This window comes from Staurois parvus, unplaced genomic scaffold (assembly GCF_062004578.1).
Source record: "Staurois parvus isolate SC_StPar_1 unplaced genomic scaffold, SC_StPar_1.0 ptg000218l, whole genome shotgun sequence".
Lineage (NCBI taxonomy): Eukaryota > Metazoa > Chordata > Amphibia > Anura > Ranidae > Staurois > Staurois parvus.
The window spans coordinates 1,025,722-1,044,070 of record NW_028318014.1 but is presented as its reverse complement, the minus strand read 5'-3'; the positions used below and the strand labels follow the sequence as shown (position 1 = coordinate 1,044,070).

The 18,349-nt window shown below is 44.0% G+C and overlaps 1 protein-coding gene across 1 annotated transcript in view; it reads right to left on the bottom strand.

Moving 5' to 3' along the window:
- Positions 1-11,895, bottom strand: part of ST8SIA4 (ST8 alpha-N-acetyl-neuraminide alpha-2,8-sialyltransferase 4) — a 221,763-nt gene extending 209,868 nt beyond the window's left edge. Inside the window, exon 1 of the mRNA XM_089679115.1 lies at positions 11,585-11,895. Within this exon, the coding sequence (XP_089535241.1) occupies positions 11,585-11,697 (113 nt within the window). The 5' untranslated portion in view covers positions 11,698-11,895. The remainder of the gene's footprint in view (positions 1-11,584) is intronic.
- Positions 11,896-18,349: the final 6,454 nt, after the last annotated feature.

Sequence of the window (18,349 nt, the reverse complement as noted above, 5' to 3'; positions counted from 1 at the left end):
GCTACACTCGGGAATACCGCCAGGGAGGTTAATCACCACTGAGTTTTTATTTTTTTGCTAAATAAAAAAAAAACACCTGAAACTTTTGAAAAAAAAATGCACTTTTCTTCGTTTCTGTTATAAAATTTTGCAGATAAATAAAATTTCTTCATAAATGTAGGTCAAAATGTATTCTGCTACATTTCTTTGGTGAAAATAATAATAATAATATACTTTGTATTTTTTTTTCAAATGTTTCTATTATTTTATTAAATTTTTTCTTTTTTCTATTATTTTATTTTTCAGCACACTGTGACCAAAGCAATACAATGTAACCATAGTAACATTGAACTACTCCGGGCAAGTGATCAGGATTTATTAAATTTTTTTAACACATTATTTTTGCTAATGTCAATGTATTTCATTGATATTTGCAATCATTGTTACTGAATGAAACTGATTCATTCAATCTTTTATTGTGATTAGCTGTGATTGGCAAAGCTCATCACATGATACAGATGGGCTGTGATTGGCCCTGTCTATATCATGTGACTGCCTTGACCAGTCACAGCTAACAGCATAATTGTATACAATGGATGGCATGACAGGAAGCCATCCATTGTATACAATTGACATGAGATCTGCTGTGATTGGTCACAGCGGTCACATGACACTGGCAACGGGCCAGTGTAGTGCTATGTCATTGGCTGTGTCCCGTGGACACAGCCGGTGACAGATCGCGCCACTGCATGGCCCCGCGGCTGCATGAGCGTCTTGTTTTGACAGGACATCATATGACACCCAGTCACAATGGCGAGTGTCCCGCCCGGCGGTCAATCTGCTATATGTGGGGCGGGAAGGTGTTAAAGGAATGAGGTGGCAACCCTAGGCAGAGCCCCTAAACTCAGCTCAGTAAAAGCCTATGTGTCCATGCACACATAGACTTTTACCAAAGATAGAGGCAATTAAACGTTCCTCTACTGAATGTAGAAGAATAGCGTTCAGAAGAGGAATGCTTTAGCAAAAAAAAAAAAATTGCAGCAAAAACTCATGTAAACGTGTCTAAGCACTAGCTGCATTTAGCACTTAGGAGTTTATTCATTTCAATGGCAAGTACTCTGGCCAATGAAATTAATAAATGTCTAAGCACTAAACGCGTTCCCATATTCACATGCATTTTTGCCACAGTTATAATTTTCTGCTGCCAGAAGAGTTAACGTCTAGGGGTGTTCCACTGTGCATGTAGCCTAAAGCTGGGTATACACTAATAGATTTTCAAACAAACGTATGTCATAATATTTATATGAAGATTCTTTGAACATTCGATGACTGGACAAATGTTACTCAAAGGTACTTTTAACATTCGATTTTGGAATGAATGTCATTTCCAAAACGAAAACCACACACACTGATAAAAATTTCTTCATTTGAAAAAAAAAAATTGCCATCTTGCTTCTTCAAATTTTTTCATCACTGCGGTTGAAAAGAAACATTGAACCCACTATAAAATTGAATGAACATTCATAAAATGAAAAATTGTGACCTAAATTCTACTAGTGTATAGCCAGCTTTGCTTTAAATTTCCTTCCCAGGCACCAATCCATGGCAGCGTACTGAGCCCACTCATTTCGTGCCTAGTGTTTTACAGGAATGGCTGTTGGGTGGGCATCAACACTTTAGGGTCATTCAGCCAGGTGCTGACATCCGTATCATCAATACGGGAAAGGGTGCGCAGATTCAAATGCAGACAGATCCTTGCCCCCGCACCTGCACTCATGTCAGGTTTTGACATGCGGCTGTGTCTGTGTAGCTGTTGTGTCTGCATCCACTTCTATAGGTTGCCTGCAAGCAGCTCAGAGATGGATGCAGATGCAGAAAACAGCGGCACAGCACATAGGATGCTTGTCAGTGTCCATCTGAATGAGTCCATATAGCTATGCACTGGACCTGTGGATGGAAGTAGGCGGGGCCTAGAGCTGCCACACTGTGCTACCTTCAGGTCAAATTTGGCATCCAGGCAAAATGATTTGGGGCTCATTCACACTTCTTATATTGAATCATATTTTAACCAAACTGTTTCTCTATATTTTGTAAAGAGCTGCACAAAATCTTGGAATTTAAATCCTGTATAACAATAAAAATAATCTTTGTTGACATTGACGCAAATGAATGCAGGCTGGACGCAAGGGCACATATATATCTGGCAGTGTAAAAATGCAAAATGTGCTTTACGTCACCACACCATGTAACAGCATGCTGCAGTACATAGAGTTGGATGGAGTGTCATTTGAACAAAGTTTGAACAAAAAAAATAAACCTGATTAAAAGAGTATACAAGACTGCTGGGCTGGAGGCACCACAAGTATTTTCTGCACATTTGACCAGAAGCATCTTGAGACAGTGGACACCTTGCATAGGGTCCTTTAATGCTGCGCGGGTTTCCTCTGGGTACTCCGGTTTCCTCCCACACGCCAAAGACATGCTGGTAGGTTAATTGGATCCTGTCTAAATTGGCCCTAGTATGTGTATGTATGAATGTGAGTTAGAGACCTTAGATTGTACACCCCTTGAGGGTTAGGGACTGATGTGAATGTACAATATATATGTAAAGCGCTGCGTAAATTGACGGCGCTATATAAGTACCTGAAATAAGTAATAAATAAATAAATAATAATGCACATCCCTTCAAAACTACCAATGGGCTCACTACAGCTGATTAAAAGAGAAGTATGGGCAAAACTCTGTTGACCATACTTCTCTTGTGGGTCACAGAAGCGCACTTACTTGTGACCCAGAAACAGCCCACAGCAGTCTAAAGTCTGTTGTCAGCTGGCTGGCATCACAGAGCTGCTCCGGACTCTTGAAAGATCCCGACAGTAATGTTGGGATACACCCAGATTCCTGACTGCCAGCTGGCTCAGCCTCCCAGTGCGCCACTGAGAGCTTGAGTGAGCCCCTCCGGCCACCGCCCCCTCCAGAGCCCGATGCCCCTGGGGTGGAGCAGACACCAGAATTGAGTGATCATCGGTCATGTAATCACTCAGTTCTTGGGCTTAGAGCCAGCGGGGAACAGTTGCAGCAGGTAGCTGAGTATAGATTTTTTTTGCTCATTTAACAATGCGGCTGTCTTCATCCCTGACATAGCATACAGAAATGTTGTCAAGAACTGGAACGCTATTGATGGCACCCCTACAATAGTAATAATGGCACATCCATTCAAAAGTACTGCATGGTATAAACCTGTCAGTCTACTATTCTGATTAGGAAAGAGCACAGGGATGTGTACTGTGGCACCATTCATGTCCAAGCAGAAGGCTGAAGGTGGGTCAATAAGCTGTATTGATTAGGGCCATGCACATGTATGTATGTGCCTGTACAGCGCAAATACCAAATGTAGTCTGGGGCAGAGGGGTCACAGGGAGAGTAGACATCACGCTGCCACCAACCAATCAAAACGAGAAGCTGAAGTATGCAGCAGCTGTATGCACATCCAAGCAACACAGGGCATATGCGTATGGGAACATATGCCGCAAATGCAGAGTCTACATCCCTATACGCATCCAGCCCTGTACACAAGTACCATTCAGATGTGCATACAGTCGCTGCATATTTCTACCTATCATTGATTTTCATCAGCTGCTTGCAGAGTTCTATATGTTCCATCTGTGACTTCCAGGTGCAGAAATACTTTTTATTTATTTATTTATTTCAGGTACATATATAGCACTGTCAATTTACGCAGCGCTTTACATATATATTATACATTCACATCAGTCCCTAACCCTCAAGGGGTGTACAATCTAAGGTCCCTAACTTACATTCATACATACTAGGGCTAATTTAGACAGGATCCAATTAACCTACCAGCATGTCTTTGGAGTGTGGGAGGAAACCAGAAGAAACCCACGCAGGCACAGGGAGAACATGCAAACTCCAGGCAGGTGTTGCCGTGGCTGGGATTTGAACCAACAACTCTAGTACTGCCAGGCGGAAGTGCTAACCATTTAGCCTCTGTTTTTACTATGTAATGGCAAATGCATCAGTGTGCATGAGCCCTGACTACAGTGGAAAACAGTGAGGTCTCTGATTTGAAAATATTGTAGCTACTAAAACACTTACATGCTAACGTATACACTATATTTCTAAAGGTATTGAGACGTCCCTACAAATCATTGGATTCAAGAGTTCCAATCACCTCCATGGCCACAGGAGTATAAAATCAAGCACCTAGGGATGCAGACTGCTTCTACAAACATTTGTGAAAGAATGGGTCGCTTTCAGGAGCTCAGTAAATTCAAGCGTGGTACCGTGATAGGTTGCCACCTGTGCAATAAGTCCATCCGTGAAATTTCCTTGCTATTAAATATTCCACGGTCAACTGTTGGTGGTATTATAACAAAGTGGAAGCATCTGGGAACAACAGCAACTCAGCCATGAAGTAGTAGGCCACATTAAGTAATTGCCTGACTGCATTGTGCCAAGTGTAAAGTTTGATGGAGGGGAGACATTTTGGACAATTTTAGGCTCCCAACTTTGTGGGAACAGTTTGGGGATGGCTCCTTTCTGTCCAATATGGTTGCGTGACAGTGCACAAAGCAAGGTCTATAAAGACATGGATGAGTGAGTTTGGGGTGGAGGAACTTGACTGGCCTACACAGAGTCCTGACCTCAACCAATAGAACACCTTTGGGATTAATTAGAGCAGAGACTGTGAGCCAGGCCTTCTCGTCCGACATCAGTTCCTGACCTCACAAATGCACTTCTAGAAGAATGGTCAAACATTCCCATAGACACACTCCTAAACCTTGTGGACAGCCTTCCTACAAGAGTTGAAGCTGTTATAGCTGCAAAGGGTGGGCCAACTTAATTTTGAATCCTACAGACTAAGACTGGGATGCCATTAAAGTTCATGAAGGCAGGCATCCCAATACTATTGGCAATATAGTGTATGTATTTCAACTACGTATTTAGCTGCTTTTCTGTAGTTCATTGTTGTTATTATTATTATTATTATTCAGAATTTATATAGCGCCAACACTTTGCACAGTGCTTTACAACATGGGGGCATACAGTACAGTTACAATACAATTCAAGACAGGAGGAATCAGAGGACCCTGTTCATCAAAGCTTAAAATCCAAAAGTTAATTGTAATGCATAAGAACAGTGATAGGCCACATCAATTTATTGATATTCATAGAAATCTTTAATTAATGATTTTGCTGTATGTCAATCATGATCCCTAAAAAGGGAGCCCTGCAGGAACAGCTCTAAGGCTTTGTATCTGTTATTATTTCTTTATACTATTCGAATGAGCAATATATTGCATATTATAGTTTCTCACCTACAATTTTAAACCATTCTCTTTATTTTTCTCTATATATTTTTTCATTTATTATCATTTAAAATGAGTTATATGATATTACATTTTACACATATTTAATTTTATTTGTCCCGAATTGCAACTAATATTTTGCAAACTGTTGGCGCTATTTAATTTTCTGTATAATAATAATTATATTTCGTTTTAGTGGTACATTTTATGTCTTTACAACCATTTGTATATCAATTCTGTATGTTTTGTAGCCTTGAAGAGGGGCAATACCTTTGAACCCTGTGAAATACATTGGCTGTTTTAGCTTCCTAGTAAACAAACACCAATAATAAGTGTTTTGGACTCTCAGTTCATTGGTCTGCTGCTCCTTTCAGACTTAATATATGTGGTTTTCAAACATCAGGTCCCCTCTTTTAAGGAGGACCCTGTTTTGTGTTTGAGAACAGATTGACCAGTATCATTGCACCCAATATGAATTTGTTTCATCCTCCCCAGTCATGATCCACTGATGAGTGGAATCCAGGGCCTCAATTACACAGTTTACTGCTAGTAGCATGGCTGTCATACTGTCCAAAGCCTTTAATATTTTCACAGATTCACAGATCTAGACCAAGAATGCAGATAAGGAGCTTGATAAACCTTTTTATCAGTGAGAATATGAAACAATTGCCACCTATCTTTTCTGGTTTGATTCCTAAACCGAACTGAAGGCAGTTCACAAATTAACTCTGTCATCAATAGTACAGAATTAAATTATTTTTTAAATACAAACAATGTATGTACCTGGGCTCAGAAGAAAAGGGGTGAATGCTGCTGAGCATCAGACTGAGAGCATCTAGTGGCATAAAAATGTACTGCAGGGGAAATCTCTGCCTTAAAGCTGAATATTGCAACAAAAACTAATTTTGATATTTTATCTTTTAATGGGCCTCTAATTTTTATCTTATTTGTAGCTGGAGTTCTGCCTAAAACACTAATCCAGACAGAGGTAAGCCTCAAAAACAGTCATTACTAAAAACCACTGTCATCAGTAAACACAAATTTGGACCAAGGGGATTCCAACAGTGATTTCGATTGAAGTAAGGAAGTGAGAATTCCTACTTTTGTCAGGGGATAGGAGCCAGTCTGTTCAATCCAGGGGATAGGGGCCAATCTGTCCAATCCAGGGGATAGGGGCCAGTCTGTCTAATAGAGAGGATAGGATCCAGTCTGTCCAATCCAGGAGATAGGGGCCAGTCTGTCCAATCCGGGAGATAGGGGCCAGTCTGTCCAATCCGGGAGATAGGGGCCAGTCTGTCCAATCCGGGAGATAGGGGCCAGTCTGTCCAATCCGGGAGATAGGGGCCAGTCTGTCCAATCCGGGAGATAGGGGCCAGTCTGTCCAATCCGGGAGATAGGGGCCAGTCTGTCCAATCCGGGAGATATGGGCCAGTCTGTCCAATCCTGGAGATAGGGGCCAGTCTGTCCAATCCAGGAGATAGGGGCCAGTCTGTCCAATCCGGGATATAGGGGCCAGTCTGTCCAATCCGGGAGATAGGGGCCAGTCTGTCCAATCCAGTGGATAGGGTACAGTCTGTCCAATCCAGTGGATAGGGGCCAGTCTGTCCAATCCAGTGGATAGGGGCCAGTCTGTCCAATCCAGTGGATAGGGGCAAGGCTGTCCAATCCAGTGGATAGGGGCAAGGCTATCCAATCCAGTGGATAGGGGCAAGGCTGTCCAATCCAGTGCGCAGGGGCCAGTCTGTCCAATAGAGAGGATAAGATCCAGTCTGTCCGATCCAGGGGATAGGGGCCAGTCTGTCCAATCCAGTGGATAGGGGCCAGTCTGTCCAATAGAGAGGATAGGATCCAGTCTGTCCAATCCAGAGGATAGGAGCCAGTCTGTCAAATCATGGAGATAGAGGCCAGTCTGTGAAATCATGGAGATAGAGGCCATGATCCAAGGGATAGGAGCTAGTCTGTCCAATCGAGGGGATAGGAGCCAGTCTGTCAAATCCAGGGGATAGGAGCCAGTCTGTCAAATCATGGGGATAGGAGCCAGTCTGTCAAATCATGGAGATAGAGGCCATGATCCAGGGGATAGGAGCCAGTTGGCCAATCCAGGGGATAGGAGCCAGTCTGTCCAATCCAGAAGATGGAACCAATCTGTCCAATCCAGCAGAAATGAGCCAGTTTTTCCAATCCAGGGGAGAGCAGCTAATCAGTCTGTCCAAACCTGGAAAGGGAGGAGCTTGTCTGTCCAATCCATGGGAGAGCAGCTAATCAGTCTGTCCAAACCAGGAGAGAGGAGCCAATCTGTCTAATCCAGGAGATAGGAAGCAGACTGTCCTATTCTGGGGATGAGAGCCGGTCTGTCCAATCCTGGGGTAAGAGCCAGTCTCTCCAATCCATGGGAGAGGATGCCAGTCTGTCCAATCCAAGAGCCAGCAGGATTTTATTTGGCGCCAGTTCCATTAACAATTAGACCAAATCTCAAAAGTTACATGCCAAACTGTAATGCTTAAATGCCAACTCGGAGAAATCTGAAAAATCTCCCTTGCAAAAGAGATGCATCCACTCTGCAAGGGTTAACTGTTGGTTTGGTCAGTGGAGCTGCGAAAAGCCCTTTTACCTACTCGATCCTCTGCTCCCCCTTCAGATGACGCTCCCTCATACTCCAGATATGGACCCTGTATTGGTCTTGACGACGCCAGCCCCTCAGACAGCTGGAGCATGGGGGAGAAGGTGCTCCGGGGACTGGTTATGAAGCAGGGAATCTGATAACAAAAAAATCTACTTTTCCATGCCCCTAGACCCAAACAAGAAGCCAACCCTAGCAGTGCAGGCACAGCCCAACAGCAGGGAAGAATTTGCAAGTTTCTAGAGTTCAGCTTTAATGAGCATTGGGTACTTGGCTCCTGGGATCTGTCCAGCCCTGCCCTAAGGATTAATGTCATCCCTAACATATGGAGAGAAGACAGTCACCAGTACATAAGCATTGTAAACAAGCAATTATATTCTCCCTTCATTTTCTAAGCTAAATTGAGAATTTTATTGGTTTCAATGGGCAGCTCTCCTATCAGACACTTTCATGAGGTTCCTTAATAATTGATCAGGGACATGCTCAGGAATATGGCTCAGCCCATGATATACCAGCCCCTTCTTTGTGCCGGTAGCAGACAAGTACACATTCATATTGAGCACTGATAATGTCACTGTCACAGCTTATTCTCTATACCAGACCACTCCTCTGTCCTCATACAAAAAATGGCCAATAAATGAGCATCTGTAGGAGAGGACGGCTCAGTATTGTATTGATTGCCATGTCTCACACCTATTATGCTCTCCTTTTCAGATAGTATTGATCACAATGAGTCTGTGCTTACATCCTCACGTGTGTGCGTGTTCCCTTCATTATCAAGGGTTGACTTTTCCTTCCAGTCTGTTTCTGGACACCCTCCCCTGCTCCGCTCCACTGGCCTATTCTACACCTGATTTTATTTTTTTTGTCCCCCTCCATGTCATGGCAGGGGGCCCAGATGTCCAAGGATTGCCGGCTTTTTTCATGTAGGCACCTTGTAGCCTGATTCTTTGTCTTTCCATGTCTTTGTTTCTCTCATTCCCTATGCATGTTTCTTTGTCTGTGTCTACATGTTTGGATCCCTCTTCTTTGTGCTTCTCCATTTCTCTTGTCTGGCTTTAAACCATTCACTGAGTGCCTGTCATTGCCATGCCAGCTCCCTGTTTCTTAGCCTCTTGACTCCTCTGACCTTCTTTTATACTCATCTATATTTTACTTCTTTTCTCTGAGTGCCTAGCTTGGCATACCATGCTTTATTATTATTTTTTTTCTCTCCCGGAAACCAGAGACCCTTGTTCTGATTTGAGAAGCTTTTTTTTTTAGTTCTTTGTAAGGTCACCCTTATGTTTACACTTCAAACCAATATTACATTAAAGTTCAAAAGAAAATTATAGCACTTAGCTAATGTACTTTTTTTTATTGCAGGACCGTTCAGCGGGAGATTCACCTCTGTATCTCTGTCAACTGTATAGTGTTAGAAACTAACCATTCTATAAAAAAAAAACCTAATAAACTGGCCAACATAATGATAACAAAATGGCAATACACTAATCCACATAACATTTTTGGTACTATCAATAAAAGCAGTGCTATCTTAGTACATATCACCAATAATTCCCTGATCTCTGCAAGAACTAGGAAACCTCAAACACCCAATACTGTATTAACCGACTCATGACTCAGTAACCAGCTCATGATGCTTGGAACAGACTTCCAGCAGAGGTAGTGAGCCAGTCAACAGTAAGTTGATTCAAACATGCATGGAACAAACACATAGTGCTACTCAGACAAACAAAGCAAAAAAAAAGAAAAAGAAATAATTTGATATATAATAGATCTAACATAGTTAAAATACAAAACAGGAAAAAAAAACAGCATATAAAAATGTTAAAAACGGTAGCAAACCCAATGGACCACTTATGCCATTGCTCCTAAATATTTCTATAATATAATATAATAAAAAAAATAATAATATAAAAAATGGGGCAGGATCAATGGACCACGTGGTCTTTTTTTTTGTCCACTCCTCTTTGTTACTATAATAATATAGAAAAAAAAATAATACAAAAAATGGAGCAAGATCAATGAACCACTTGGTCTTTTTCTGCTATCACTTTTCTATGTTTCTACATTTAATAACATTAAAAAAAAACATTATATAAAAAAGGAGTGGGACCAATGGACCACATGCTCTTTTTTTTCTGCCTTCATGGTACGTTTCTATAATATAATGATATACAAAAATAATAATATAAAAAATGGGGAAGAATAAATGAACCACTTGGTCTTTTTTTTGCCATTAATCTTCTATGTTTCTATAATTTATTAATATAAAAAAAATATTAAAAAGTGGCAGGCTTGATGGACCACTTGGTCTTTTTTTCTGCCATCACACGTCTATGTTTCTATAATTTAATAACATAAAAAATAAAAATTGCATAAAAAAGGGGTGGGATCAATGGACCACATTTTTGTTTTCTGCCTTCACTCTAAGTTTCTATAATAATAATAAAAACAAAACAATAATTAAAAAAACAGGGTAGAATCATTGAACCACTTGGTCTTTTTTTCTGCCATCAATCTTCTATATTTCTATAAATTAATAATATAAAATAATAATACTATTAAAAAAGAGGCAGGCTTGATGGGCCACTTGGTCTTTTTTTCTGCCATCAATCTTCTATGTTTCTATAATTTAATAATATAAAATAATAATAATAATAATAATAAAAAAGTGTCAAGCTTGATGGACCACTTGGTCTTTTTTTCTGTCATTAATCTGTTTCTATAATTATTATTATACAGAATTTATATAGCGCTCAACGCTTTACAATATAACATATAATTGAATAATATAAAATAATAATACTATTAAAAAAGTGGCAGGCTTGATGGGCCACTAGGTCTTTCTTTCTGCCATCACATGTCTATGTTTCTATAATTTAATAATATTAAAAAGAAAAAAAATGTAAAAAGTGTCAGGCTTGATGGACCTCTTTGTCTTTTTTTCTGCTGTCTTTTTTAAGTTTCTATGCAACTCATTTAAATTGTAAGTAGCAATTTGTAACCCACAGAAAGCTGACATTTCTCATCGCTCTGATAACTAATAATTTAGGAAAGGCTATGTTTGATTGGCTACTATTGCTTACTTGCTGTGGATTAATCAATTCTACAAAAGTTACTGATTTGTCCTTAAATAACTTTATGGGTAATGCATACCTTTAACCCCTTATGATGTGCTGCTAAAAATGACTTGCCAGAGCCCCGAACTGTGTTCAGCTCCAGCAACCAATCAGGTTAGGGGAACATTTGTAGCTTTTAAACTTCCCCTTTTTAACATGAAACTTGAGCAGAGAGGAAATCCAAGTTGCCTGTCTGTAAATACAAACAGCGATCAGCAGATGTGGGGACATCAGGGACACATGATCAGCCCAAATGACAATTGCAGGGCTCAGCAGTGACAGGACAACGTGTGGCGATCACAATGACAAGTTCTGCTAAGGGCACGAAGATTGCCAAACCTAAAGAGGAAATCCTCCGCAGCCAGCTGATACAACACCACATAGCAGACAACAGATAGACAAAAAAGAAATGTTTGACCCCCCATGTGCAGAGTGGGATCCTTTGTGCTGGTATATGGAATACCTGATCCCTGCGATCCCTACACACAGACCCACCAGATCCCAGCCAGGTATAGGGCGCTGACATTTACCCATTGAGTTGTGGGTCCTGGTGCTCGTCAGTCCTTGCGATCTCTTTGGTTTTATAGAAGATCAGGAGGATGCTGATCGTGCAGATCGTCCACCTCTTCCTTATTGAACGCATGTCTCCACGACACACAGACAGCCCAATCCGCTTGGCTTTGTTTTAGAGGAGCAGACAGAGGAAAGGAGAATGCAGAGGATGCCAGAGGAGGGGATGGCGGAGATCGAGGGATCCTCACAGGGAGATGACGGCTCCGGGGAGATCGCTCCTCCGATCACAGCTCTGCTACAACCAGCAGCAGGTTCCCCCGTTCTCTGAGACAAGCCCTCCCCAACACAGCCCTTCGCTCCGCCCCTTCTGTCGGGATAGTACCGAGCACCGCCCACATGTGACGTCACCTCCCTCTCCAGAACGCTGACAGCCAGGGAGGATAGTGCGGTACCTGCGACCTGCCGGCTGCGAGGATCGTGCGGAGATCGGTGTCCGATCCACTACTCAGTGCTGGAGGACAGACACGTGCTATGGGAAACACAGCTCATTTACTTCGATGTCACTGCTCACAACTTCATCATCACATGCAGGGGTCCACAGACTTTCTAATGGGCCCAGTTTACTGTCCTTCAGACTTTAGAGGGGCCAGACTGTGCTTATTGGGAGTAGCAAAGGTCCCCTACCTTTGGTGTCAATGGGAGAAACTGTGACCATCATTGGTGTCATTGGGCCCCATCGTTGGTGTCACTGGGAGGAGTTGTGCCCAATCGTTGGCGACAGTGGGAGGAGTTGTACCTCATCATTAGCAACAGTGGGAGGAGTTGTACCCCATCATTAGCAACAGTGGGAGGAGTTCTGCCACATCGTTGGTGACAGTGGGAGGAGTTGTGCCTCATCATTAGCAACAGTGGGAGGAGTTGTGTCACATTAGCAGCAGTGAGAGGAGTTGTGCCCCATAGTTGGTGACAGTGGGAGGATTTGTGCCCCATAGTTGGCGATAGTGGGAGGAGTTGTGTCCCATCGTTGGCGACAGTGGGAGGAGTTGTGCCCCATCGGTGAAAGTGGGAAGAGTTGTGCCCCATCTTTGGTGGGGGAGGAGTTGTGCCCCATCGTTGGCAACAGTGGGAGGAGCTGTGCTCCATTGGCGACAGTGAGAGGAGTTGTGCTCCATCATTGTTGACAGTGGGAGGAGTTGTGCCCCATTGTTGGCGAAAGTGGAAGGAGTTGTGCCCCATAGTTGGCGACAGTGGGAGGAGTTGTGCCCCATAGTTGACGACAGTGGGAGGAGTTGTGCCCCATTGTTGGCGAAAGTGGAAGGAGTTGTGCCCCATAGTTGGCGACAGTGGGAGGAGTTGTGTCCCATCATTGATAAAAGTGGGAAGAGTTGTGCCCCATCTTTGGTGGGGGAGGAGTTGTGCCCCATCGTTGGTGACAGTGGGAGGAGTTGTGCCCCATCATTGCTGAAAGTGGGAAGAGTTGTGCCCCATTGTTGGCGACAGTGGAAGGAGTTGTGCCCCATCATTGGTGAAAGTGGGAAGAGTTGTGCCCCATCTTTGGTGGGGGAGGAGTTGTGCCCCATCGTTGGTGACAGTGGGAGGAGTTGTGCCCCATAATTGCTGAAAGTGGGAAGAGTTGTGCCCCATTGTTGGCGACAGTGGAAGGAGTTGTGCCCCATTATTGGTGAAAGTGGGAAGAATTGTGCCCCATCTTTGGTGGGGGAGGAGTTGTGCTCCATCGTTGGTGACAGTGGGAGGAGTTGTGCCCCATTGTTGGCAACAGCGGAAGGAGCTGTGCCCCATCATTGGTGAAAGTTGGAAGAGTTGTGCCCCATCTTTGGTGGGGGAGGAGTTGTGCCCCATCGTTGGTGACAGTGGGAGGAGTTGTGCTCCATCATTGGTGACAGTGGAAGGAGTTGTGCCCCATCATTGGTGAAAGTGGGAAGAGTTGTGCCCCATCTTTGGTGGAACTGGGAGGAGTTGTGCCCCATCATTGGTGATACTGGGCTCATATGGTGTCATTAGGAGGAACTATGCCTCTTTCACTGGTCTCAGTAGGTGTGATAAAAGTAAGGAAGGGGCGGCATCTGGCTCCCAGGCCAGTTTGGAGACTACTGCTCTCGTGATAAGAAAGCAGTGTTAAACCCAAAACCAAACCTTTATTTTATTGCCGCTTACCAGTTCTTAGATGTGATGGTTACATAAGTTTTCTTTTGGGACTTGTGCCCCATCATTGGTGACAATGGGAGAAGTTGTGCCCAATCATTGGCGACAGTGGGAGGAGTTGTACCCCATCATTAGCAACAGTGGGAGGAGTTGTACCCCATCATTAGCAGCAGTGGGAGGAGTTGTGCCACATTAGCGGCAGTGAGAGGAGTTGTGCCCCATAGTTGGCGACAGTGGGAGGAGTTGTGCCCCATAGTTGGCGATAGTGGGAGGAGTTGTGCCCCATCGTTGGCGACAGTGGGAAGAGTGGTGCCCCATCATTGGCGAAAGTGGGAGGAGTTGTGCTCCATAGCTGGCGATAGTGGGAGGAGTGGTGTCCCATCGTTGGTGACAGTGGTAGGAGTGGTGCCCCATCATTGGCGACAGTGGGAAGAGTGGTGCCCCATCGTTGGCGACAGTGGGAGGAGTTGTGCTCCATCGTTGGCGACAGTGGGAGGGGTTGTGCCCCATTGTTGGCGACAGTGGGAGGAGTTGTGCCCCATCATTGGTGAAAGTGGGAAGAGTTGTGCCCCATCTTTAGTGGGGGAGGAGTTGTGCCCCGTCATTGGCAACAGTGGGAGGAGTTGAGCCCCATTGGCGACAGTGAGAGGAGTTGTGCTCCATCATTGGTGACAGTGGGAGGAGTTGTGCTCCATTGTTGGCGACAGTGGAAGGAGTTGTGCCCCATCATTGGTGAAAGTGGGAAGAGTCGTGCCCCATCTTTGGTGGAACTGGGAGGAGTTGTGCCCCATCCTTGGTGATACTGGGCCCATATGGTGTCATTGGGAGGAACTGTGCCCCTTTCACTGGTCTCAGTAGGGGAGCTCCAAGGGCTGGATAAAAGTAAGGAAGGGGCGGCATCTGGCTCCCAGGCCAGTTTAGAGACTACTGCTCTTGTGATAAGAAAGCAGTGTTAAACCCAAAACCAAACCTTTATTTTATTGCCACTTACCAGTTCTTAGATGTGATGGTTGCATAAGTTTTCTTTTGGGACTTGTGCCCCATCATTGGCGACAATGGGAGGAGTTGTGCCCCATCATTGGTGACAATGGGAGGAGTTGTACCCCATCATTGGTGACAATGAGAGGAGTTGTGCCCCATCATTGGCAACAGTGAGAGGAGTTGTGCCCCATCATTGGCGACAGTGGGAGGAGTTGTGCCCCATTAGCGACAGTGAGAGGAGTTGTGCCCGATCATTGGCAACAGTGAGAGGAGTTGTGCCCCATCATTGGCGACAGTGGGAGGAGTTGTGCCCTATTGCTGGTGACAGTGGGAGAAGTTGTGCCCCATCGTTGGCGACAGTGGGAGGAATTGTGCCCCATCATTGGCTACAGTGGGAGTTATGCCCCATCGTTGGCGACAGTGGGAAGAGTCGTGCCCCATTGTTGGCGACAGTGGGAGATGTCGTGCCCCATCATTGGTGACAGTGGGAGGAGTTGTGCCCCATCGTTGGTGACAGTTGGAGGAGTTGTGCCCCATTGGCGACAGTGAGAGGAGTTGTGCTCCATTGTTGGCGACAGTGGAAGGAGTTGTGCCCCATCGTTGGCAACAGTGGGAGGAGTTGTGCCCCATCATTGGTGAAAGTGGGAAGAGTTGTGCCCCATCACTGGTGAAACTGGGAGGAGTTGTGCCCCATCATTGGTGATACTGGGCCCAATTGGTGTCATTAGGAGGAACTGTGCCCCTTTCACTGGTCTCAGTAGGGGAGCTCCAAGGGCTGGATAAAAATAAGGAAAGGGCGGCATCTGGCTCCCAGGCCAGTTTGGAGACTACTGCTCTCGTGATAAGAAAGCAGTGTTAAACCCAAAAGCAAACCTTTATTTTATTGCCGCTTAAAGTTCTTAGATGTGACGGCTGCATCAGTTTTCTTTTTTTTTTACTGAGCTTAGTTAAAGCCCCTCAAAATCTGCAGGTGTTGTAAACAAACTTTGTCATAGACTTCTATGGAGGATTTGAAGATGCATTGAAGCACCAAGAAAGTGACATGGGCTATAATTTTTGAAGCAAAGCAAAGTACTGTAAGCTAACCATTTTTATTTAGTGACAGGAACTAAAATAGCGTGTCCAAACTACATTTTGAAGAAAATGTAAATGAGCCCTAAGAAATAAAAACTAAAGCAGCCACAACATCTAATGATTGGTAAGTTGCAATATATTACATTTTTGGTTTTGGGTTTAATACCACTCTAAACCCTCAGTTTTTTAAACTGTTTCAGAATCTCGTTTCATCACTAAGGCTTCATTCACATGGAAAACGCACCAAAACACATGAAGCTCTACATGGGATTGAAGTGAATGGGCTGCCCTGTGCACATCACAGAAAAAAGAAAGGAAGCAAAAATGCACATTCTCACTACTCACTACTTTCTTTATCTTTGAATCCTTACCTATGTTCGAATTACAAGTGGTATTAAACCCAAAAGTAAACATTTATTATGTTGCAGCTTACCAATTCTTAGATGTGATGGCTGCATTAGTTTTCTTTTTTTAGGCTGTCTTTCTTCTATTTATTCCTGGTGATCCTGCCAGTAAGTCTGTTTTTCAAAAGAACATACTTTCCTGCAAATGTAGCTAAAGTGTTGAGATAAACCTTTTACCACTGACAGGATAAAGGATAATCATCCTTTATTTATGTAAAACCTTTATCCCAAAAGAAAATAAAAGTTGCTGTAACTGCTTAAAAAGTTTTAGGTGAAGTTTGGCTTCAGTTTATTGGTGTAGCTAAATCTGCTAGTACATCTAACACTCCCCCCCCCCCCAGAGTAACAACTCTGCTATCCAAATGTGCCCCTGTGCTCTTTCATCTTGAGTGGTTCCTGCATAATACAGGAGGTGTGTTACTGGCCAGTAGTGATGGGCCAAACACCCCCCTGTTCGGTTCACGGGCGAACATTCAAGCCTAATGAAAGTTCGACCACTAACTTCGAACTGAGGGGACAATTCACTAAGTGGTATCCTAGCGCATCTGAGTATGAGGTAAGATACCGCACAGCTACTAAAAACATTCTTTAATGTTTCAGCTGTCAGCGGGCTTCCCCGCTGACAGCTGAATGTAAAAAGAACTGCCAGCATTGCCTAGCAATGAAAAAATTAGAAAAACACATGGGGTTCCCCCCCCCATCCATACCAAGCCCTTCGGGTCTGGTATGTATTTTGAGGGGAACCCCCACACCAAACTTTTTAAAAAAATTGCGTGGGGGTCCCCTCCAAAATCCATATTAACAGGATAGGTCAGGAAAGGGAAGTGTATGAATCGGGACTGATCTGAAGTGTATGAATCGGGGCTGATCTGAAGTGTATGAATCGGGGCTGATCTGAAGTGTATGAATCGGGGCTGATCTGAAGTGTATGGATCGGGGCTGATCTGAAGTGTATGAATCGGGGCTGATCTGAAGTGTATGGATCGGGGCTGATCTGAAGTGTATGAATTGGGGCTGATCTGAAGTGTATGAATCGGGACTGATCTGAAGTATATGGATCGGGGCTGATCTGAAGTGTATGAATCGGGGCTGATCTGAAGTGTATGAATCGGGGCTGATCTGAAGTGTATGAATTTGGGGCTGATCTGAAGTGTATGGATCGGGGCTGATCTGAAGTGTATGGATCGGGGCTGATCTGAAGTGTATGGATCGGGGCTGATCTGAAGTGTATGAATCGGGGCTGATCTGAAGTGTATGGATCGGGGCTGATCTGAAGTGTATGAATCGGGACTGATCTGAAGTGTATGAATCAAGGCTGAGCTGAAGTGTATGATTCGGGACTGATCTGAAGTGTATGAATCGGGGCTGAGCTGAAGTGTATGAATCGGGGCTGATCTGAAATATATGGGTTGGGTCTGATCTGAAGTCTTACATGTCATGATTGGGTCTGACAGAAGATCAGAATTTATAGACTGTTCTGAAGACAGTGTAGGCATTGGAGTTGATCAGAAATCTGAAGTGTATGGTTTGCAGCTGATCTGAAGTGTATGGATTGAGTACTGACCTGAAGTCTGATGTGTTTAGACTGGGGCTGATCTGAAGTGTATAAATTGTGTTTGATCCGAAGTGCATGAATTGGGTTTAATCTGAAGTGTATGGATTGGATTTAGGGATGCACCGATACCCATTTTTGATCAGCAAGTACAAGTACCGATACTTTCGGTCAAGCACTCCTCAGTACCAAGTACCGTTACTTTGTAGTGCAATATGTGTCCTTACAAAATGTATGGATGCAAATTGCAACCCAAGGAATAGCATGCAATTTGAACAGGAATGCAATTCCTATCCGAATCACATGCGGTTTCCCCACTGCTCCTGTGTGAACCCAGGCTGTCATAGCTTCACACAGGAGCGGTGCGGGAATCCTCCCTGCACTGTCACAGAAGGAAAAACAGGGGATTTGAAATCCCCGCGGCTTTCTCTCCTCTAGGGATGACAGTATGGGCTAGACAGCTTTTGATTGGTCAGCACCACCACAGTATGGGCTAGATGGCTTTTGATTAGTACGCACCACCACGGTGCTGACCAATTAGAAGCTGTCATCCCGTGCTGTCATCCTTGCAAAGAGAGGAGAGAAAGCTGTGAGGATTTTAAATCCCC